This window comes from Myotis nattereri (genome assembly GCF_964212035.1).
Source record: "Myotis nattereri genome assembly, chromosome: 1".
NCBI lineage: Eukaryota > Metazoa > Chordata > Mammalia > Chiroptera > Vespertilionidae > Myotis > Myotis nattereri.
The window spans coordinates 188,829,218-188,852,362 of NC_138075.1; the positions used below are offsets into that span (position 1 = coordinate 188,829,218).

General features: G+C 39.5%; 1 protein-coding gene across 1 annotated transcript in view; it reads left to right on the forward strand.

Annotated features, from left to right (window-relative positions):
- Positions 1–22,269, forward strand: part of CENPC (centromere protein C) — a 61,836-nt gene extending 39,567 nt beyond the window's left edge. The window contains exons 13-19 of the mRNA XM_081083434.1: positions 4,029–4,088; positions 11,088–11,192; positions 12,322–12,450; positions 15,765–15,860; positions 17,849–18,003; positions 20,874–20,964; positions 22,065–22,269. Coding sequence (XP_080939560.1) covers positions 4,029–4,088; positions 11,088–11,192; positions 12,322–12,450; positions 15,765–15,860; positions 17,849–18,003; positions 20,874–20,964; positions 22,065–22,135 — 707 coding nt within the window. The 3' untranslated portion in view covers positions 22,136–22,269. The remainder of the gene's footprint in view (positions 1–4,028; positions 4,089–11,087; positions 11,193–12,321; positions 12,451–15,764; positions 15,861–17,848; positions 18,004–20,873; positions 20,965–22,064) is intronic.
- The last annotated feature ends 876 nt before the right edge of the window (positions 22,270–23,145 follow it).

The window sequence follows — 23,145 nt, forward strand, 5'->3', positions numbered from 1 at the left end:
CTTCAGGCCAATTAACTGTGAGAATCAGCTATGTTTACGGTGGGAGAACTGTGCTGGAGACACCTTTATGGGGCAAGACTTGCTTCAGTGGGGCTTTGGTGCTCACTGAGTCTGCCCCGAGTGTGTCCCTTATGATCTGAGGAGTTGTAGTCTGGATGGTCCCACTCTGACCACTGGTTACACTGGCTCTTGGATCTCTAAGGAGGTGCTAATTTCGCCTCTACCTGAGGCTACCCAGCAGGAGCTACAGAGAGATCTGCAGATTCCTCTTCTTGGTTTGGGATTTGGAGATGCCCAGATGAGGCCCAGCTGGGAAGCAATGCAAGCTGCTGTGGGGTCTTGGGCCTTCTTTTGGATGTTCTGGGTCTCTCAGACCCAGCTGCAGTTTGTTAGGTAATTTTAGATTGCAAAGGGCCAGGCCTTGCATATGCAAAAGCCTCTGTGCACAGCTTGGGTTGGGTGCGGTCTCAGGGAATCAACAGGATGGAGCAAACAGCTATGGCTGATCCTCAGTCCTGCCCTAAGAGGCCCTGGGTCTCAGTGTCCCGAAGTAATCGCTGCAAGCATCTCTGAGAGAATGCCACCCTCGAGTTCTGCCCGATGCCAGACAGTCCAGTTTCTCCCCATATGAGTCTGGGTCCCCAGAGACTCGCCTGGAACTGGAGTTCAGAGCAGTCAGGAGCTTGAGACTCCCTCCCGATTGAAAAAGACAACCAAGTCCTCAGTTGGCAGCCCTTTCCACGTGCACCTCCGTACCTCTGCACTTTACTTCCGCACCTCCTCTGAGTCTCAGTATGCTTTTTTCTTTCCTTCTAGTTGTAGAATTTCCACTCAGCCAGCCTTCCTGTGGTTCTGGATGATGTCCGTTTTGTCTTTTAGTTGTATTTTTGAAGTGGTTGTGTGAGGCAGCAATTTCAGGTGTTTACCTATGCCGCCATCTTGGTTTCTCCAAGCTTTTCATTCTTTAGAATGACCTTCAACCTGGGTCTCTTTGATGTTTCCTTATGATCAGCTGCCAGCCATGTACATGTGACAGAATACTACAGAAATAATGCTTGTTCTTTGCGCATCACATTTGAAGGTTCACAATGTTGCTCCATCTCCTGCTGGTGATGTTAGTCTTGATCACATACTCAAGTTATTGCCAGATTTCTCTTCTCTAAAGATGAAAATTTTCTTTCATAATTAATAAGTGTTTTGTGGAGTGATGCTCTGATACTGTTTTAATAATTTGCTTCTTCTCAAACTTCCACACCAATCTTAGCATCCATAAACATTCCCACCTGAACCATCATCCATTAGTGATACCAAATTATTTTCTATTTCTCTAATTCCTTTTCAATTAGTTAGTTAGCATTCTATAAGAAAAAGTTTTTTTACCCCTTCACCATTTTTTTTTATTCATTATTTATATTACTAGAGGCCAGGTGCACGAAATTAGTGCATGGGTAGGGTCCCTAGGCCTGGCCGGTGATCAGAGATAATCTGTGGGGCAACTGGCAGGGTGATCAGGGCCTGCAGGCTGGGAGCAGCTCTTGTGTTGAGCGTCTGCCCCCTGGTGGTCAGTGTGTGTCATAGCGACCGGTTGTTCTGCTGGTTGTTCTGCTGGTTGATCCGCCATACAGTCCATCATTTGGTCGATTTGCATATTAGGCTTTTATTATATAGGATTATGGACTACTATTAGGTTCCTATTTTATTTAATGGGTTGTGACATTTATTGTTTATTCTAGTACTTAAATTATGCCATATTTGGCTAGTATCCTTTCAACTGGTCCATATGTCCTTTTGTCATATTTCTATCATGTTTTGAATACTGTCTTATTGGCATAGGATGTTCTAGGTCCCATGTCTCAACTCTGGAATCAGTTATTTCTCCTAAAAAGCTAGTTTCTTTTTAATGGAGGATGACATATAGAAGCCCAGATCCGGGTGCTTGTTGTGCTCATTTTACTGGAATATCATTGCTTCTAGGTTCCTTTAGCAGACTAACACACAAAATAGATACACACATACCTGTATATCTACACTGTATATATACAAAAGCATCTACATCTCTTTCTGTACTTATATTTAGTAATTATGCATTCATATCAGTACATCTGACCAGAGTCCATTTTTATAAACTCCTTCTCAGGTAGTGAGAAACCTGGTTCCTATTATTTGCTTTGTTCCTTCTCTGACTCCACCAGCTGCCTCCAAGACCCACTGCTGTAGGAAACTTTCAAGCAGAGACTAGTTTTCTACTTGTTCCAAAGGGCATTGCATGGGAAATTGGATTTTTTTTCTTTTTGGTAATAGCTTTATTGAGATACTAGAGGCCCAGTGCACGACATTTGTGCACTGCGGTGGGGAGAAGGGGTGGCCCCTCAGCCCAGCCTGTGCCCTCTTGCAGTCTGGGATCCCTGAGGGTTCCTTAGTGCTTCTGCAGAGGTGGGAGAGGCTCCCACCAATGCCATTGCACTTGCTAGCCAAGAACCTGGCTTCTGACTGAGTGGTGCTCCCCTGTGGGAGTGCACTGACCACCAGGGTGCATCTCCTGCATTGAGCGTCTGCCCCGTGGTGGTCAGTGTATGTCATAGCAATGAGTCATCCTGCTGTTCGGTTGATTTGCATATTAACCTTTTATTATTTAGGATACTTTACATACCATACAGTTAACCCATTTATAGTATACTAAAGGCCCGGTGCACGAAAATCATGCATTCGGGGTGGTGGTGGACCCTCAGCCTGGCCTGTGCCCTCTCCCAGTCCTGGAGCCCCTGGGGGATGTCCGACTGACATTTTAGGCCTGCTTAGATCTACCTTTCAGGAAATGCATATTACATACAAAATTGTATCAGAAATTTTAGCCAGTTCATGGACATTAAGTGTTCCATATACATATTGCAGTAAAATTCTCCAAAACTTGGTGGCTTCAGATAAAAATTGTTTTTTATCTCTCATAGTTCTGTAGGTTGCCTTGGCTTAGCTGGGCAATTATCACTTAGGCTCTGTATACATTTGTAGTTAGATGCAAGCTTCTGGGCTGGAGTAATTTGAAAGCTCAACTGGGCAGGAAGTCCAAGGTGCTTCTTTAGTTACATTATTTGGCATCCAACCAGAGTAACTAGAACAGTTGGGAGCTGGCCAAACATCTCTTCTCCTCCACATGACCTTTCCATGTAGTTAGCATGGATTTTCTTATAGTGTGGCAGTCTTGGAATAGTGAGTCTTCATATATGGTGGCTCTCTGTCCCCAAAGTGAAGATCAAGATGCTCAGGTGGAACCTGCATATCTTTTTAGGACTTAGCCTTTGAAGTCCCAGAATATCATTTCTGCTGCAATGTTAGTCAAGCAAGTCACTACGGCCAGTAGAGATTCAAGAAGAAGGGAATTAGACTCCATTTCTCCATAAAGAATATTTGTGCAAAGGAAGAGAAAGAATTATTGGCAGCTATGTTTAGATGTTATTTACCACACCAAAGTTGAAAGCCTCTGACACACTGCTAAATTCAGTATAGTTGTACTATTTTAGAGCTTTAAAGATCATAGATTACTTTATTAATATATTGTTAATTATTACACCCTGCATTTTTATCCACCAATGGCTTATTTCAACTGAAGTCCACAAGCAACAGAAAATCTGTTTTTTATTTTTAACTCCAATGCTCTTTAGATATATTCATTGTACCAAAATCTAGAGAAATGTTATACTGTCTTTCATTAGTCTTTATTAACAGTGAAAAGCAGAAGGAGTAATAAAATGCATTTTCAGGTCAAATTTTATTTAACCCTTTTCAGTCAAACCTCGAGGCTGACTCGACAGACCAGGCGCTAGGAGCAGGTCCAACGTCGAGCAATAAGAACATTAAAAAGTTCAACATTTAATCCCGTCAATTAATTTGGACCAGACTGTTTGAATTCCAAAAATAACATTGGACCGCAAAGGGTTAAAATACTTATACTGAAGTTAACCAAGTAATACACTTTAGCTAAACATGAAATTAGTGCCCTTGTTTATGAAATTATCTTCTGCATTTTGCAGATAACTCAAGAGTAAAAAGATCTGGAGTGGCACAAAAGAACAAAATACATCACAAATTAGGTAAGATTATTTCTGTCTTTTAATGTTTTAGAACCTCTGTTTCTAAATATAACTTAATTTTTCTCAAGTAAGGGAAATATTATTTGCATTAATTGGCAGATAAATTAAAACTACATATTTAATTTTTATGAATTTCATAGTAAATCATCACAGGACACCTGAGTTTCTTTATTGTCAATCTGTACTCATTCTTTGTGTCAGTGTAAGGAACATGATCCTATCTAGGCTAAGAATCTAGGACGGAGAATTCTATAAAATATAACTGCTAAGTAAATGGTATTCCTGACAACTTCACCACCTATTTTTCCCCAGTTCAATCCTAAATAAAGCAATAGCTTAGATAGCTAAATAGTAGCCTGGGAGCTGGGCATCCATGTAAAAGCCCATGTGAGGATTAAAACTCCATGGTTCTTCCCCAAATAGATATTTGCCAGTCATAATTCATGGGACCTCTCATTTTTGTGGAATTAGAGTGGCTTTTACGTTTCTTCCTATGCTTGAGGCTGTGAATGCTCATGTGCTATGCCTGAAGAGAACCCGTATGAGTGGAGCTTTCTCAAGTTGCTTCAACCATAAACTTTCACATCTCAGTTAGTATTTTGGAAGCCCATCTGAAGAGAGACTTCTATACCTTATATTGCTTAATGCTTATCTTGGAGTGGAATCATGAATAGGGTTGGGAATAGGCAACAGAAGAAAAAATGTCCCTGGGCAAGGGCTCCAGTAACCGCAGAGGAAAACAAGCATTCCTAAAAACAGCAGGCAACTTAAGTGAGCTAGAACTTTTATAGTAGATGGACAACAATTGACAAAAGAAATATGAGCACTTTCAGAGGTTCAGTTATAGCATAGAAGACTTTCTGCTACTAAATTATTATTTTTCAGTTTAAAGAGTCAGCAGATGAACTGAATGTAAAAATAGTCACTATTGAGGACTTGGTTAGTAGCTAGTATTGACATGGAAGACATTCCTCAAAGCAGAAATACAAAAGATGGAAGCTGAGAAAAAAAGAAAGCCAGTGGAAATAACATTGGAGACAACAGACAAAATATGCAAGTAATAGTTTAATCTGTAGTTTGAATGAGTTTATCAACTGGCAGACAGAATTATTGAAAAAGATACATCTCTATACATAAGTGAATAAAATTCCTAAATTTTAAGGAGAGAAGTTCCCTTACAGAAAGAAAAAGTAAAATGACTGACTAACACTGCCTATCTGTATAACAATCCTCCTATATAATAAAAGGCTAATATGCAAATAGACTGAATTGTGGAACAACCGAACAACTAAACAACCGGTTGCTATCATGTGCACTGACCACCAGGGGGCACGCGTGAAACATGGTGCGCGTTGGCTGCGGCATTATGGTGGAACAGATGAGTGGGGGTGCCAGACAAAGGCAGGGTGCCTGTTGCTGTCATCGGGGCAAGCCTCTGGTGGTTACTGAAAATTCTTTGCTCCTGCATGCTGCAGCCCTGCCTGGCACTTGCACCTGTCCGTCCGGCACTAGCCCCACTTGCACCTGCTGTCGGCGCCTAGTGCCAGCCCCGATCACTTGACGCTGTTAGCAGGTGTGAGTGGCGGCTGCTGGCCCTTATTGCCCCTGAGGGCTTCTCCACCTCCTCCTGCTCCTGAGGGGTGATTGGGGCAGCAGCTGCTGCTTGCACCCGCTGATGGCGCTGGCCCCAATTGCTCCGTGTGGTCAGCGAGTGCAAGCGGGGCCAGCATCATCAGCACATGGGAACGGTGGCAGTGGGAGCGGGGCTGCTGGCAGAGGGGACCGGGGGGGCTGTGGCGGGAGGGGCCGGGCAGGGCCACAAAGGATGGGCCGAGACCTGCCCCTGTGCCCACCGCAGCCTCGCAACCCACAGTTCCTTTCAAGGTGCACAAATTCGTGCACTGGGCCCCTAGTGGAAGAATGAAGTAACATCTATGGTCTACTTTCAGAAATATATTACAATCCATTTAATCTTATAGCTACCCAAGATATTTTTTTTTCTGATAGTTGAATTTATTTTTGACATAATAAATTTAGTTTAGTATCCTCCATGTAAAATACCTATGCTGGCTATTCTAACCAAGTATCATCTAAATCAGAGTTGAGTCCAAAGAGAGGAAATGGTACTGAGGAATGATTCTTGAAATATATGTGGTCAAATTTAAATAATGTGTGTGTTTTTTATTGCTGTGTACTAAATTAACAAATTTAGTGGCTAAGACAACACATTTTTATTATTTCACTAGTGACTAGGTGCTCGGAATTCGTGCACATTAAAAGGGAACTAATTAGAGGAAATATTTTAATATTTCTATTTGAGCTTTCTCTATAATAGAAGTGTTAGAGATGAAAAAATATTAGTAAAATATATATTAAAATCTCCCGCATTTCAGAGTCTGGGGCACACCGCAAGACCCAGAGTCAAGTCCCCACCCACCACTTGCACGTGCTTCAAAAACACAGGAGACCCAGACCTGGCTGGCCCTACCCCAGTCAAGCCCTGCTGGGCAGGAGGGCGCAGCCTCAGGTCCCCCAGCGCTGGGGGGCGAGGGGCAGAGTGCGGCCTGAGGTCCCCCCATCAAGCCCCGCCAGGTGGGGGATGTGGCCTGAGGTCCCTGTCAAGCCCCACCAGGTGGGGGGCACGGCCTGAGGTCCCTCACCCTGGCTAGGCGCTATGCAGCCTCAGGTCCCTGTTGTTTGGTCGTGATGTTACGGCATCCTGGCTAATTTGCATATTTGCATATTCCTCTATTATATATATACATTAGAGGCCTGGTACACAAAAATTTGTGCACTTGGGGGTGGGGGGTGGGGGGGTCCCTCAGCCCGGCCTATGCCCTCTTGCAGTCTGGGACCCCTCGAAGGATGTCCACCTGCTGGCGTAGGCCTGCTCCCTAGGGGATCGGGCCCAAGCTGGCAGTCAGACATCCCTCTGGCAGCCCGGCAGCCCTCGGGAGATGTCCATTTGCCAGCGGGGAGCAGGCCTAAGCTGCAGTCGGACATCCTTAGCGCTGCTGAGGAGGCGGGAAAGGCTCCCACCACCACCGCTGTACTGGCAGCTGTCAACCTGGCTTTGTGGGTGAGCAGAGCTCCCCCTGTGGGAGCGCACTGACCACCAGGGGGCAGCTCCTGCATTGAGTGTCTGCCCCCTGGTGGTCAGTGTGTGTCATAGTGACCAGTCATTCCCAGTCGTTCTGCTGTTAGGGTCATTTTGCATATTACCCTTTTATTATATAGGAGTGCCTGGCCAGCCTGGGTGATTGGCTGATGGATGTTTGCAGCTGGTCACACCCCCTTCAGGGTGGGGGTCCCCAGTGGGGTGCCTGGCCAGCCTGGGTGAGGGGCTGATAGCTGTTTGTAGCTGGTCACAACCCCTTCAGGGTGGGGGTCCCCACTGGGGTGCCTGGCCAGCCTGGGTGAGGGACTGATGGCTGTTTGTAGGCTGGTCAAGCCTCCACCCCCACCCAGTGGGGACCCTCACCCATGGAGGTTTGGCCAGCCTGGGTGAGGGGCTGATGGCTGTTTTCAGCCTGGCCACACCCCCTTTAGGGTGGGGGGTCCCCACTGGGGTGCCTGGCATGTCTGGGTGAGGAGCTGAGGGCCGTTTTCAGGCTGGCTAAGCCACCCAGCGACGGAAGCTCCCAGCCTCTCCTTTTTTTCTTTTTTTTTTATTCTGGGATTTATTTACCTTCTATAATTGAAACTTTGTAGCCTTGAGAGGAGCTCAGAGCTGGCCAGGATGGGTGGGAGGGAAACCTCCTGCTCGCTCCAGCTTTGTGCCCACGGCCAGCTGAAAGCAGGTATCTGGGGTTTATTTACTTTCTATAATTGAAACTTTGTTGCTTTGAGTGGAGCTCAGAGCCCGCTGCGGCAAGCGGGAAGCTTGGCTTCCTCCATCATTGGGGCAACCAAGCCTCCTGCTCGCTACAGCTCCGTGGCTGCCGGCCGCCATCTTGGTTGGGTTAATTTGCATATAGTCGCTCTGATTGGCTGGTGGGTGTGGCTTAAGACATAGCTAAGGTATGGTCAATTTGCATGTTTATCTTTTATTAGTGTAGGTAGGTGATTCCTGTGGACTAGGAGTCCAGGCACAGATTAGGTGGGTCCTATGTTTAAGGGTTTTATAGGCTGTAGTCAAAAGTGTCAGCCTGAGCTGTAGTCTCATCTGAAGCTTAGAGCCCTTTTCCAAGGTCATGTGCTTGTTAGCATAATTTAGTTCCTTGAAATGGTAGGACTAAGGTACCTGCTTTTTTTGTTGTTTTCAGCTTCTAGAGGTCACCTGCCAGTATGGCAGTTTGCTTCTTTTCTTTTTTTTTTTTTTTTTTTTTTTTTTAAACTTTTTTTTTTTTTTAAATATATATTTTATTGATTTTTCACAGAGAGGAAGAGAGAGAGATAGAGAGTTAGAAACATCGATGAGAGAGAAACATCGATCAGCTGCCTCCTGCACATCCCCCACTGGGGATGTGCCCACAACCCAGGTACATGCCCCTGACCGGAACCGAACCCGGGACCTTTCAGTCCGCAGGCCGACGCTCTATCCACTGAGCCAAACCGGTTTTGGCGGTTTGCTTCTTTTCATAGGCCACTCAAAGTATGGCAGCTTGCTTCTTCAAAGTCACCAAGGAAGACTTTCTCCCTGCTTCTGCTAGATAGTGTTTTATGTGTATAATATCTGTACACTGTCATATATATTTATATATATATATATTATATTTTTTTTTAATATATATTTTATTGACTTTTTACAGAGAGGAAGGGAGAGGGATAGAGAGTTAGAAACATCGATGAGAGAGAAACATCGATCAGCTGCCTCCTGCACACCCCCTACTGGGGATGTGCCCGCAAACCAAGGTATGTGCCCTTGACCGGAATCGAACCTGGGACCTTTCAGCCCGCAGGCCGAGGTCCTACCCACTGAGCCAAACCAGTCATTGCTGTACATTGTCATATATATAATCCTAATGAAATCACAGGAGTGACTTCCCATCACCTTTGTCATATGCTATTCATGAGAAGAGATCACAGGTCCCACATGCATCCTGGGGGAGGGGATTATACAGGGCCTAACCTCAGTGCTGATGAGGGTGTATCTGCTACTTAATGCTAATGTGACTTGGGATTTATAAGTGCTGAGTAAGGATTTTCATGATAATACTTTAAAATCCAGATTATCTTAAAAGTTGGTCCGGTGGGGAGGAAAATAGGGACAGAAAAGGGGTAATACAAGTATAGTAGTTCATTCTTATCCATAGTTTCAGTTATCCATGGTCAACTATGGTCTGAATATATTACATGGAAAAGTTTTAGAAATAAACAGCTCTAGCTTTAAATTGTCTGCCATTCTGAGTAGTGTGATGAAATCTTGCACTGTTCTGCTTCATCCCAGTTCGGGATGTGAACCATCCCTTTGTTCAGGGATGATTCATTGTATTCATGCTTTAGTTACTTAGTAGCTGTCTGGGTTATCAGTCTACTGTTGTGGCTTTGCAGTGCTTGTGTTCAAGTAACTCGTATTTTACTTAATAATGGCCCCAGTGTGTAAGAATAGTGATGCTGGAAATTCAGATATGCCAAAGAGGAGTCATGAAGGGCTTCCTTTAAGTGAAAAGGTATATATGTATAGGAGAAACATAGTATATATAATGTTTGGTACTATTTGCAGTTTTGGGCATCTATTGGGGGTCTTGGAACATATCCCCAGTTGAAAAGGGGGGACTATTGTAGTCTGAAAGTGTTTCATTTTACCAAATGACAAAAAAGAGAATAGCATATCTTCATAAGGAATATAGTTTTTTTATATAATCATGAAAAAAATAGGAGTTTGATGTTTTGAGTGTCAGGAATGGGAAGGTAAGCAATAGTAGAGTGAAAAAGCACAGTACAACTTTAAAGTCTCCAAGGAGAGAGGGGAGAAAAGAAATGGTCATTTGATCAAACCAACAAAAATCAGAAGTATCACTAATATAACTTAAAATATAAAATAAGATGGAAGGAATAAAGGTCAGGTTGCTACACTGAATAAGTATGAATGAATTGAATTCCTCTACTAAGAGACTATCAGATTTGGTTTAATAATACAAATTCACCTATATGTTTTAAGGAACACTTAAAACAAGTTTTAAAATAAAAGTTTGTTAAAGAATTAGATAGGCTAATGTAAATAAAAATAAAATAGTGCAATTTTAATATTAGACAAAATGGAATTTAAGGTTAAAATAAAAGTGTTGAACAGAGGGTATAGAAGAACATACAATGACATGAACAATTTATGAAGAAGATAGGAAAATTAAACAACTAGTTACTAAAATATGTAAGAAAAAATAAGCAAGGAGATTTTCATTCAAACAATACAGTTAGACTGGGAAATTTAGACAGCTCTAGCAAACAAAAAGTAAGAGCATAGGAATTTGATTATATAGCCAGTTTAGTATATAACACTTTGCATTGTTCAAATAAAGCGAGTGGATTTGTATATTATACACACAAACATATGCACATATATGACTACCCCAATTTACACATTTCCTGTTACAGAGCATTTAGATGGCTTTCATTTTAAATTTTTGTTTTCTATTTCTATTTTAAACAGTACTACTATAATTGTTCTTTTACCTATAGCTTTGCCCATTTTTGTGAATATTTTTGTGAACAAACTCATTTTCTCGAAATGAAATTTGAGTCAGAGTATTATAATTATAGGTATTGTCAAATTGTCTTCAATCATTTTACATTTCTGCCTAAAATATTAGAATTCCTGTGTACCTTTCAACATCATTAACCCTGGGTATTATCAATTTTTTAAATCTTTGCCAATCTAGTAGCCTAGTTCTTCATTGGCATTTTTTTAATTATTAGCACAAATATGTCAACTTTTTTTAAAAAATGTTTTGTCTGAAAGCATTATTAGTGTTCTAGAAGGTAATATTCTTTCCACTGCAAAGTATCAGTCAACTAAACATTTATTTGTCTTCAATTTTGTCTAATATCTTTATACAGTATTGCCCTCCAACACACCAAACCTGCGCAGGACCAAGAGAATACGATTGAAACCTTTGGAATACTGGCGGGGGGAGCGAGTAGATTATCAAGAAAGGAAATCGGGTAAAATTTACACTCTGAGAGTAAAAAATGGTCATGAAGATTGCTAGTTTACTTGTATACATTAAGTACTAAGCATTGTTCTACATAATTATTCATCATATCCCCATAATGTAACAGGAATAGATTGAAATCCAGATTTCTCTAATTACTATAGAGATGCTGATTTCTTTTTCTTTTTGGTAGTAATTTGTGCGGCTTTATAGAGTGTTATTATTTCAATACTATGTAACAAGATTTCTAATTTCATAAAATTAAGCATAAATCAGAACATGAGAAAATTATAACTGGCAAAGATTAAGTATTCCTTTATTATTAATCTCACTAGAGGCCTGGTGCACGAAATTGGTGCACGGGTCTGGCGGGGGGCGGGTGTGGTGTTCCTCAGCCCAACCTGCACCCTCTCCAATCTGGGAACCTTCAGGGAATGTCCTTCTGACGGCTTAGGCCCACTCGCTGTGGTTCTCTGCTGTCTGTGGGGCCCGCTTGGCTGCTCCCAGGTCGCTGCAGGCAATGGCCAAGCAGGCAGGCCCTGCCCTCAGTGGCCGCCCCCCGGGACTGGAGCACTCCAGCAGGGCTGAGAGTACTGGGCACTTCCAGCTTGTGGCTGTGGGCGCCACCATCTTTGTGTCAGAGTGATGGTTAATTTGCATATTACTCTTTTATTAGATAGGATTCCATTTCATCATCATATATTTCTACAGCAATGGTAGAGGGCGGACATGAAAGTATAGTCAGTGTTATCCTGCAGTTATTTATTTCTTCTCTTTGATGGATAAATCTAAAGTCAAAGGACTAAACTCAGATCTGAATTGCTATAATTATTTCATTGCTACCTTTTGTTTGTTAAAAACCTTCACTGATGACTGTTGTTTTTAAGCAACAGAGGTCATTTAATCATTTTTTTTTCCATTTAATCATTTAATTAGTGCTTTCTAGATTTAGGATAGTAGAGACATTAGTGAAATGGGTTGGTATTTATGTTATTTGAAGTACTAGTTATAGAATATAGGAATAATAATATATTCTTTTGTACTTTGTAAAGCAATTGCTGTAATAAAGAGTTCTGATTCAAAGTTTTCACTTTCCCAGGTATAATACTTTTATCTTTTTTTTTGTTATTAAATTTCAGGAGGATTTGTGATCGGTGGAATATTGTCTCCCGAAACAGTATCGTCTAAAAGAAAGGCAAAAGGAGATACGAAAAAAGCCAAGCAGATAGTTAATAGGAAAAGGATCTGTCTTGATAACGATGAAAGAAGTATGAACTTATTTCTGAAAATAACGTTTAGAGTATTTTATAAATAACAGTGCTTTGAAAAGTATCTTTTTTTTTAATTTTGAAATTACCTATGAAAACTTCAGGTGTTAGGGTAAATCAGTTTTTATTGGTTTTTATAGAGGAAGGAAGGGAGAGAAAGAAACATCAATGTGAGAGTGGTTACCATGTGCTTCATGTATATACCAAGCTATGTTTATAGCAGTGTATTTTAAATTGATGGTTGCTTAAATTTGAACATATTCTAAAATCACCACTATTTTTAATTGCCCTTATACATTTATGTTTTTGTCATTATTTTTACTTCCTTTTTGTGTGTGTTTGTGTGTATTCCTTAATTTACTATTGTTACTATACATGATCTTCCAACTTTTGCCTTTTAACCTTTGCACTAGCTTTATAGTTGGTTGATTTATTGCTTTTATTATATGTTTGTTTCTATTAGTGAGAAATTTTCCTTTTTATATTTTTATTTATATTTTTTATTTTTCAAAAATATTTTTTGATTAGAAGTCCCTTTAATATTTCTTGTAATACTGGATTGGTGGTGGTGAGAATTCCTTTAGCTTTTTCTTGCTTCAGAAGCTCTTTATCTCTCCTTAAGTTCTAAATTATAAATCTGCTGGATAGAGTAGTCTTGGTTGTGGGTTCTTGCTTTTCATCACTTTGAATATTTCATGCCAGTCCCTCCTATTCTACAATGTTTCTGTTGAGAAATCAGTTGACAGTCATATGGGAGCTACCTTGTATAAAACTGTTTGCTTTCTTCTTGCTGCTTTTAAGATTCTATTTTTGTATTTAACCTTTGGCATTTTAATTATGATGTGTCTTGGTGTGGGCCTCTTTGGGTTTATCTTGTTTGGAACTCTGCTTCTAGATTTGTATGTCTATTTTCTTTGCCACGTTGGGGAAGTTTAAGTCATTATTTCTGATACAGGTTTTCAATCTTATGCTTTCTCTCTTCCCCTCTGGACCCCTATCATGGGTGATGTTGTCCCAGAGATTTCCTAAACTATCCCCATTTTTATTTATCCTTTTTGCTGTCCTCGTTGGGTATTTTCTACTATCTTGTGTACCAAATCACTGATTTGATTCTCTGCTTCATCTAATCTGTTGTTGATTCCATCTAACTAAAATGTATTCTTCATTTCAATTAGTTGTATTCTTCATTTCTGACTGATTCTTTTTTGTTTTTTACCTCTGTGTAAAGTCTCACTAATTACATTTATTTCCCCCCTAAGTTTATTGAGTATCCTTATAATCAGTGTATTGAACTCTAACTGCTAAATTGCTTGCCTCCATTTTATTTAATTTTTTCCTCAGTTTTGTCCTGTTATTTCATTTAGGGCATGTTTCTCTCTCTTTTCATTCTGGCTGGCTGCCTTTGTTTTTCTCTCTACATATTAGGTAAATCCTTTACATCTCCTAGTCTTGGCTGGGTGGCATTATGTAGTAGGAATTCTGTGGGGTCTAGTGGCATAATCTCTTGGTCACCTTAGCTGGTTGCTCTGGCTGTGTCCCTTGTGTATGTTGTATGTGCCTTTATGTTGTAGTTGAGCCTGCATTGCTTTTGGCTCATCAGTTGGTGGGATTGACTCTGGCTGAATGGCTGTATGGAATGGCCTTTACATACCTGACAAGGTGTTGTGTGGGGTCTGGCCCCACAAAGTGGGATTCATTGTGTTGTGTGGTGCTCTGGTATTGCTTGAAGCCAGACACTGTGTGTGTTAGTTCTGGAGCCTCTTGGGAGGTACTCTTGTGCAGGCCCAGGTCAGCTGTTACCTGTGTCCTGCCTGGGCCATGTGTTAAGAGCTACAGTGTGATCTGTGATTGCTAGTTGCTGTGCTGAGCTTGGAGCACCAGGGAGAGGCTATGCTGCACACTGAGGCCAGCTGTCGCTGTGCTGGGCTTTGGACCAGCTGTCATTCGTGCAGGACATGCCAAGGCCAGCCACTTCTTATCTGTGGTTTGTGGATCTTTGAAAGATTTTAGGGAAGTCCCCAGCACCGACTGAGGCAAGTTACTTGCGTGGAACAACCACTGAAAGAGGTTTGGGCCTGGTGCAGGAGTTAGGTGGAGTATGTTCTCAGGGAATCACCAGGGTGGGGCGAGTGTTATTAGCCAGGTTAATGGGGACTCGGACTTGGTGTCCACCTGCTCCTGTAGGCTTTGTGTGGGGAGGGCTCAACAAAGGGGCAATGCCACTTTTGTCCGGAGAGAGTAGCTACTACAGCTCTTGCCCTGAAGCCAGACAATTCATTTTCTCCTCTAATGTCCCAAGTACTTTTTGAGTTGCTGTCCTGACTCGACCTTAGAGTGAATGTTTGTGAATGAGTGAGTCTATGCTTGGGTTTGCATGGGTCTCCAGTAGCTCTCTGTCTCATCCAGACAGAATCCCCACTGATGTTCACAGATGTTGTGGGGACTCATTTTTTCCCAGCACTGGTGCTCTAGAGCAGCGGTCGCCAACCTTTTGGACCTCACGGACCACCAGTGGTCCGCGGACCACTGGTTGGCGACCGCTGCTCTAGAGTGGCAGGCCTAGTGTGGGTCTGGGTCCCCTCATTTCTCAGGGGCATCTCCACAGCTGAGCTATACCTCCCCATTCTTAACACCACATGTAGATATAGGAATATCCTGTTTCATGTCTCCACTCCTACCAGTCTCCATGTGGCTTCTTTTTATATCTTTAATTATAGGAATTTCTGTTCAGCTGGTCTTCAGGTGATCCTCCCGGGTGTTGGTTCTATAATTTAGTTGTAATTTTGCTGTGGGTATGAGAGGTGGAGAGCATAGCACTTATCTACTCTGCCATCTTGATGGGTAGTCCAAACTAATTTTATTCTTAAAAATAAAAATTATTAATAGCACAGTATAAAACATTTCCACATTAGTAAATAGCCCTGTCAAATGAAGCTTACCATTTTCAAGCCCAAGTATGGTTAAAATAGACTTTTTGATGAATTCTTTCTAAAGAGTATTGCATAATTCCAGCTCTCCTAGAGAATATGCAAAACCATTTAACTTCTTGGTGCAAAAGTTCAAGAGTTGTCACGCTTCTACAGGCCTACAGAAAATAAGAAATTTAGGATGTTTGCTTCTATATTAAATCATTATTGTTTTGGAGTTATTGTGAATCAGAATAGTCATTTATAAGTAGGAAGAGATGTTATGCCTCTGGCAATTCTTCTTTACAACTTGTCCAAAGCTGTATTTCATACTAGATGTTTTTCAAATTGAAAAGAATTTTAAGCAGTTTGTATGTCAATTGTATTTTTTTTCTTTTTTTTTTTTAGAGAAAGAATTAGTCATAGATCTGAATATACCTCTGGGAGATCCTTTGCAGCCAACGTGGGTAAGGGATCCGGAAACAAGAAAGATTATTCTTATGGGTAAGATCAGGAATGATATTGAACATGCTTAATTTAATAGCTAAGAAGTACAAACTGCTGGCTTGATGACCTGCCCACTTTCTCTTTCTTTTCCTAGCTCTTTCTGAGCCAAAGTCCAGTAGAGGGTCTAATTCCAATAAGCAGCCCATATGAGAAATATTCTGGGGAGTATTGACAGCAAACAACTTTCAGGGGGCATACAGTACCATGCATTTGTCCTCTGGGATACAAGTGCTACCATCAGGAGTATTGCCTTCACCAATAGGAAAACCAGGCATTCTTTGACATGGAGACAAGGGCTCTTTTTGGGGAACTGTAGCACGTTAGCTAGCAGACACTAGGATACACTCTTACTGTGAGACCAGAAAGGAATTGTGGACAGGATTTAGATAACCTTCTTGGCGGTGATATTCCAGTAGTTATACCTGGGACATGAAACCTTTGAGAGGATGACTAGCAAGTGCATCAACCAGCCAATCAGATGCCACACTTAACCTTCGGGTTGGCACAAGGTCGTAGAAACCTGCTGCTGTATTGAATAGGCATTAAACAGTTAGTGTCTTGGATGACCATGGGAGGTCACAAGGAATGCGTGTAATGTGGTGGGAGTAAGTAGGAGACACTAAGGTATTTATCAACCAGGCAGTGTTTATATATAGGAAATACTTAAATGTTTTAACAACTGTTATGACTGTTTCAGTGAGTACCAAGGACTATTTATCCTAAGTCATAGAACAAATAGGTCCAACTAGAGAAGCTATAATGATGTTCACACTTAAAATTTTGGCTGTGAAATAGGTTCCATTTGACTTCTTAAATAACAAAGTTATTTCTATATTCAGATTGTTTATTTGGTAGTAGAGGTAGAAGTACAGAGAATTTTGTTTAGTGTAGTGTCTTAATTAAAAACATTGCTGTTCTGTACCAGGTTAGAAAAGTTGTGGGTATTGTTAGGAGTTCATCACTTTTTGTATGTTTCTTGAGTCTGTGTATTTTCTATATCCTGTATATTTTCTATTTCTAATATGAGATATAGAAAACATTCCTAAATATCCAAGGAAACAGTCAGAAGCTGATGATAGAAGAATGTATTAATTATAGAACTGCAAAGTTTTATAAGTAAAAAGAAATTCAAAAGGGAGATAGTAATTTGTGAGCAATAGTTAGAACTCCAGTTACTTAGAGCCTTTACCTGATAAATAAAAATATTATTTAATAATCAGTTAATTGCAAAGGACTCTATTGGCATGGTAATGGTACATTTGTATTGTGGGCTATGTTAAACTTTTAAAATGTATGGAAGTCTTTCTTTTTCTTGTCTCTTCGCTACTTTTGTTTTTCATTTGAGCTATAATGGAAAAAAAAAATACTGCCATTATTATTATTATTAACAGCTAAGACTTTAATGTTTACTTTGTGCCAGTGTTTTAAATACTTTATACAAATTAACTCATTTGATATTTAACATAGATGAGCTATTATTATTTTATAGAAAAGGCAATGTAAGCACAGAAAAAGGATAAATAACTTGGCTAAGGTTACACAGCTTTTAAGACAGAATTTGACATCTGTCATTCTAGCGCCAGAGTCAATGATCGAGTTCATTTCTTTTGTCGTTCTAAGGCAAGCTTATTTAAAATATATATATATGTATATATATATTGATTTCAGAGAGGAAAGGAGAAAGATAGAAACATCAGTGATGAGAGAGAATCATTGATTGGTTGCCTCCTGCATACCCTCTATTGGGGGGGTGGTGATCCAGCCCCTAACCCAGGCATGTGCCCTTGGCCGGAATTGAACCTGGGACCCTTTAGTCTGCAGGTTCGACCCTTTAGTCTGAAGCTCTATCCACTGAGCCAAACCTGCTAGGGCCTTAAGGTAGGTTTATATCTAGAAATGACTATTGAAATTATGTGTATATATGTTATATTGTTGAGCAATATCATTGCTGTTGCTTTATAATTATATTAATATTTTTCCCTTAGAGCTTTTAAGGCCACGAGATACATACACATTTTCAGTTGAACAGGATGAGTTGAAAGTGTACAAAACATTGGATACACCCCTTTTTTCTACTGGAAAATTGATATTAGGGCCACATCAAGAAAAGGGAAAGCAGCATGTTGGCCAGGATACATTGGTGAGTATATTTCTCCATATATTTTTGCTATTGGTACATTTCTATTGTATTAGACACGATGAGGCATTAAAAATGCTATTTCCTTATAGTGCACAGGTAATTTTTGTTGTTGTTGTTATATCTGTTTAGAGTAAACCAATGGTTATTTTAAAGTTCCTTTTCAGTGTGTAGCAGTGTACCCTTGAAATTCAGAAGTTTAACCCTTTTCGGTCCAACCTCGAGGCTGACTCGACAGACCAGGCGCTAGGAGCAGGTCCAACGTCAAGCAATAAGAACATTAAAAAGTTCAACATTCAATCCCATCAATTAATTTGGACCAGACTGTTTGAATTCCAAAAATAACATTGGACCACAAAGGGTTAAAGAATGGTCTTTACTTAAATGAATCTTAGAACATTGGTTTGCACAGAAATCATTCGAATTTTAGTCCTGGAGGGGGTTATTAAGATTTAGTCTAAATCTCACTTCTTTGATCATGCAGTTTAGCAATAGAGGTTAAAAACTTCTTCCAAATCATGTACGTAGTTAGCAGCAGACTGAAAATTGGGAGCTAGTATATATATTTCTGCATTTTGAATTTAAAAATTATAGAATTTTAAAAACACAGGAGACTTTATAATTACTGAATTAGTAGAAATTATTGGAAAGACATTTGTACCCATTGACCTGTGACTCACAGGTCAAATTTTTACTAGGAAAATAAATGAAAAGTTAGGGAAGCTAAGCATATGTAATTATTCACTGTAACTTTGACAGCAGTTGCAGTAATTAGAAACCATTGAATTGTTCTACAGAAAGAAAATTATTATATTTACATTTTGACTCAATAATGAGATAAATCATTATCCTATATAATACTATATAATTAAAGCCTAATATGCTAAGTGTCTGACCATTTGTTTAACCAGTTGCTATGACGCGCACTGATCACCAGGGGGCAGACACTCTGGTAGGTTAGCTTGTTGCTGAATCAGGATTGGGCAAGATGGGGTCGGACATGCCCTGGAGCCCTTCTGTAGTCCCTCCCTGGCCCCGATCATGCACCAGTGGGGTGCCTCGGCCTGGCTTGCACCCTCTCTCAATCTGGGACCCCTCAGGGGATGTCGGAGAGCCAGTTTCAGCCTGATCCCCGCAGGCCAGGCCGAGGGACCCCATTGGTACACAGTATAACAATAAGTAGTTATTTAGCACTTATATGTTCCAGATACTGTACGAAGCATTTTTGAATGAGTTTAAGTATACTAGTATATATTTTTGAAGAATAGCCATATAAGCAGACCTTGGAGATAAACATTTAAGGAAACTGCAAGATAAAATATTCTCTTTATTTTATTTCTGGCTACAATTTAGAAATGGAATGACAGAAACTTGAAGAAACTGTAGAAAGATAACATGTTTATTAGTTGATTATAGTTGATTTTTCTTTCCTCTAAATATTGCCTTTAACTTTTTATAATGAAAATTAGATTTTTTTAATAAAAAAGAATAATTTTACATTTTTAAAGCATGAAGCACACTTTTAAATATAGGGATTTTGTTTGTTTGTTTGTTTTATATCTTCACCCCAGGACATGCTCACTAATTTTTGGAGAGAGAGAGAGAGAGAGAGAGAAACATCGATGTGAAAGAGAAACATCGGTCAGTTGTCTTCTGCACAACCAGGATTGAACCTGCAACCAAAGTATGTGTCCTGAACCCACAACCTTTTGGTGTACAGGACAGTGCTCCAACTACCTGAGCCAGCCATCCAAGGTCTAAATACAGATTTTTGAGAAACAAAAGAGGGATAAGATGGAGAAATAGCAAAGGTCATTAACTCTTCCTTCAAACTTAGTGCTAGAGAATCTGTTTGATAGAGAGGAAGAGAGAAGGAAGCAGTCATATATTTCTTAAAATTAATTCACACAAGAACTAACAAATTAACTGTGGTTGCTTTTCCAGAAGACAAAAAGAGATTAAGAAGTAGAAAAATACAGAAGTTAAGTGATGTGTGAAGAACAGAAATAAAGCAGAAGAAGAGAGAAAATAATCAAATAAGCAAAGTGTAGAAATATTTGAAAGCTAGGCAATAAATGTTCCCAAATATGAAAAACAAAACAAAAATAAAAAAAGTGACAGCAACTCACTTAGAAGAGCCAGTTTCTTAGAGAAATGTCTGATTCCAGGCCTTTGGCTGAACTTGGAATATTTTTATCAGACCTAGTAGCAAACTTTCAAAGACCTTTATGATTGAATCATAAGGTTCAGAATCTAACTTGAAGATACTCTGATTGGAGAAAGATGTGAAAATTTGATTGGCCACATGAAAATTACAACTAAACTACAGAACAGCCACCATTCAAAACCAGAGAATTAAAGAAGCCACATTGAGACTATGGAGACAACAAACTGCTGGCCCCACACCCACATGTGGAAGATAAAAATTGGGTGGTAAGGGCTTATGCCAGTGATGGCGAACCTATGAACTCATTTTTTTGGTTGATTTTTCCTTTGTTAAATGGCATTTAAATATATAAAATAAACATAAAAAATATAGGTCTTTGTTTTACTATGGTTGCAAATATCCAAAAATTTCTCTATGTGACACAGCACCACAGTTAAGTTAGGGTTTTTCAAAATGCTGACACGCCCAACTCAAAAGGTTCGCCATCACTGGCTTATGTTATTAGATAGGGGCCATCTCGATAATCCAAGATAATTCTCCCATTTTTTGAGGTCCCTTTTGCTATATACCATGACAAATTATGGAGATTATAACACATGGACATCTTTCTAAGGCAGTTATTCTACCTACCACATTTCTTATATTTCTTTGGAGTATAGTTGTTATGGTTCAATTTGAAATGAGATTTTAATTTTGAATTTTACAGGTTTTTTATGTTAACTTTGGTGACCTTTTATGTACCTTACATGAAACATCTTATGTAATAACAACTGGGGATTCATTCTATGTTCCTTCAGGTAAGTAATTAAAGACATTTTTTTCACATGGTTAAATATTTATGTAGTTGCTCATGAACACATAAAAATGAAGTGTGGTCAAAATGAAGTGTGATGTGACTGATGCCAAAGAAGTTTGATAAATATTTTCTTTGAATTTTGTACATTAGTGTTTTGATACATGAAAATTGAATGAGTTGGTTTCTTTATTGCTGAATCTGAAAATCTGTTGTTGTATCCAGGGTGGAGGGAAAATTATTTCCCTTGGGTTATCTCTAAGACATTATGTAGTCAAACAGTTTTTAGTAGTTTATTTTAAACATATAGAATAGTATGATTCATCAGTTATTGAAGAACACAAGTCTTTGGAAATAGGAATTTTAATTTGTTCATTCATTTCACAAATGTTATTGAAAGTCTGTCAAGCTTTGCTCTAAGAATGTGGGATATATATATATATATATCTCTCAAAACAGGTAAAAATTCCTGCCCTCGTTGAGCTTACATTCACAGTAATAGTAGTTATGTTTGTATAGTCTTTTATGTATGTCAGCACTGTGATGACCACTTAACATTTTATTAACTCAGTTTATCTAGTATGTATCAATTTCTAATATATAGAAAGTCACAGTATGGTACTCAATGCTATGAATCTGTCTTTGTTTTCTGTTAATCTATATTTTACTTTAGCTATTATTTATTACCTAATTTATATAGAATATAGAATAGCATTTGCTTTTTTTTTTTTAACTTTGAGATTTTATTTTACTAAATATTTTACCTTTTATATTTACCTATTTATACATATGTTAGTTGTTCCCAAACCCTAATAACCATTGGGCTCAGAGAGATTTTATTTTCTTGCATCCTTGTCTAATTTATTTTTATGTTTATTATCAATATGATATGAAATTAACATCCTTTTAAGCCTTATGTGGATCACAGGGGTTGGTTAACTCTAGGATTTTTCAATTAATGGAGTTAAGTAATAGGTACTTTGGGTTAGATGAATTGATTTTGGGTACCATATATTTTAACTGTGTTAGTCACAGCCAAACATTTAATCAAAAGAAATCATCTTATGGGAGTAAGTTTTAATTTTATTTTCTTATCACTTCTAGGTAATTATTACAACATCAAAAATCTTCTGAATGAGGACAGTGTTCTTCTTTTTACTCAGATAAAAAGATGAAAGACGAAGCAAAATTTAAATATGTGTATATATATATTATATGCACACATGTATAATAGTTTATGTAGTTGGTACATTTGACTTGTAATTATTTGTGATTTTTAAAATAAAATTTTTATTTAGTTTTGTGTGTACTCATATCTGATAAATATTTCACACTCCTATATGTATCTTCTAACTAGAGGCCCAGTGCACAAAATTCGTGCCTCTTGTCTGCTGTTGGATCTCTGTATATTATTCTTTATTTCAGTCGGTGTATGCTTAATTTCTGGTTGGTCCTTTTTCATATCCTGGAGGGTCTCACTAAATTTATCGGCGGTTTCTAGAAAATTCTTTTTTTTTTTATTAAATATATTTTATTGATTTTTTTACAGAGAGGAAGGGAGAGAGATAGAGAGTTAGAAACATTGATGAGAGAGAAACATCAATCAGCTGCCTCCTGCACATCTCCCACTGGGGATATGCCCGCAACCCAGGTACATGCCCTTGACCGGAATCGAACCTGGGACCCTTCAGTCTGCAGGCCGATGCTCTATCCACTGAGCCAAACCAGTTTCGGCAAGAAAATTCTTGAAAAACCTTATAACTGTGGTTTTGAAATCTATATCCAGTTGTTTGCTTTCCTCCATTTCTGTCATTTGTGTCCTTTTTCTTTGTCTCCACATTTTTTATGCTTCCCTGTGTTGGTAGAGTGGCTTTGTGTGCTAGGTGTCCTATAGGGCCCAGTGGCTCAGCCTCCCCAGTTACCTGAGGTGGACACTCTTGGTGCACCCCTTTGTGGGCTTTGTGCACAGTCATGTTGTAGTTAAGCCTTGATTGTTGTAGGTATCACTGGGAGGAATTGACCTCCAGGCCAATTGGCTGTGAGAATCATCTGTGTCTATGGTGGGAGAACGTCTGTGCTGAAGACACCCTTATGGGGCAAGACTTGCTTCAGTGGGGCTTTGGTGCTCCCTGAGTCTGCCCCCTGAGTGTGTCCCTTCTGGATCTGAGGAGTTGTATTTGGATGG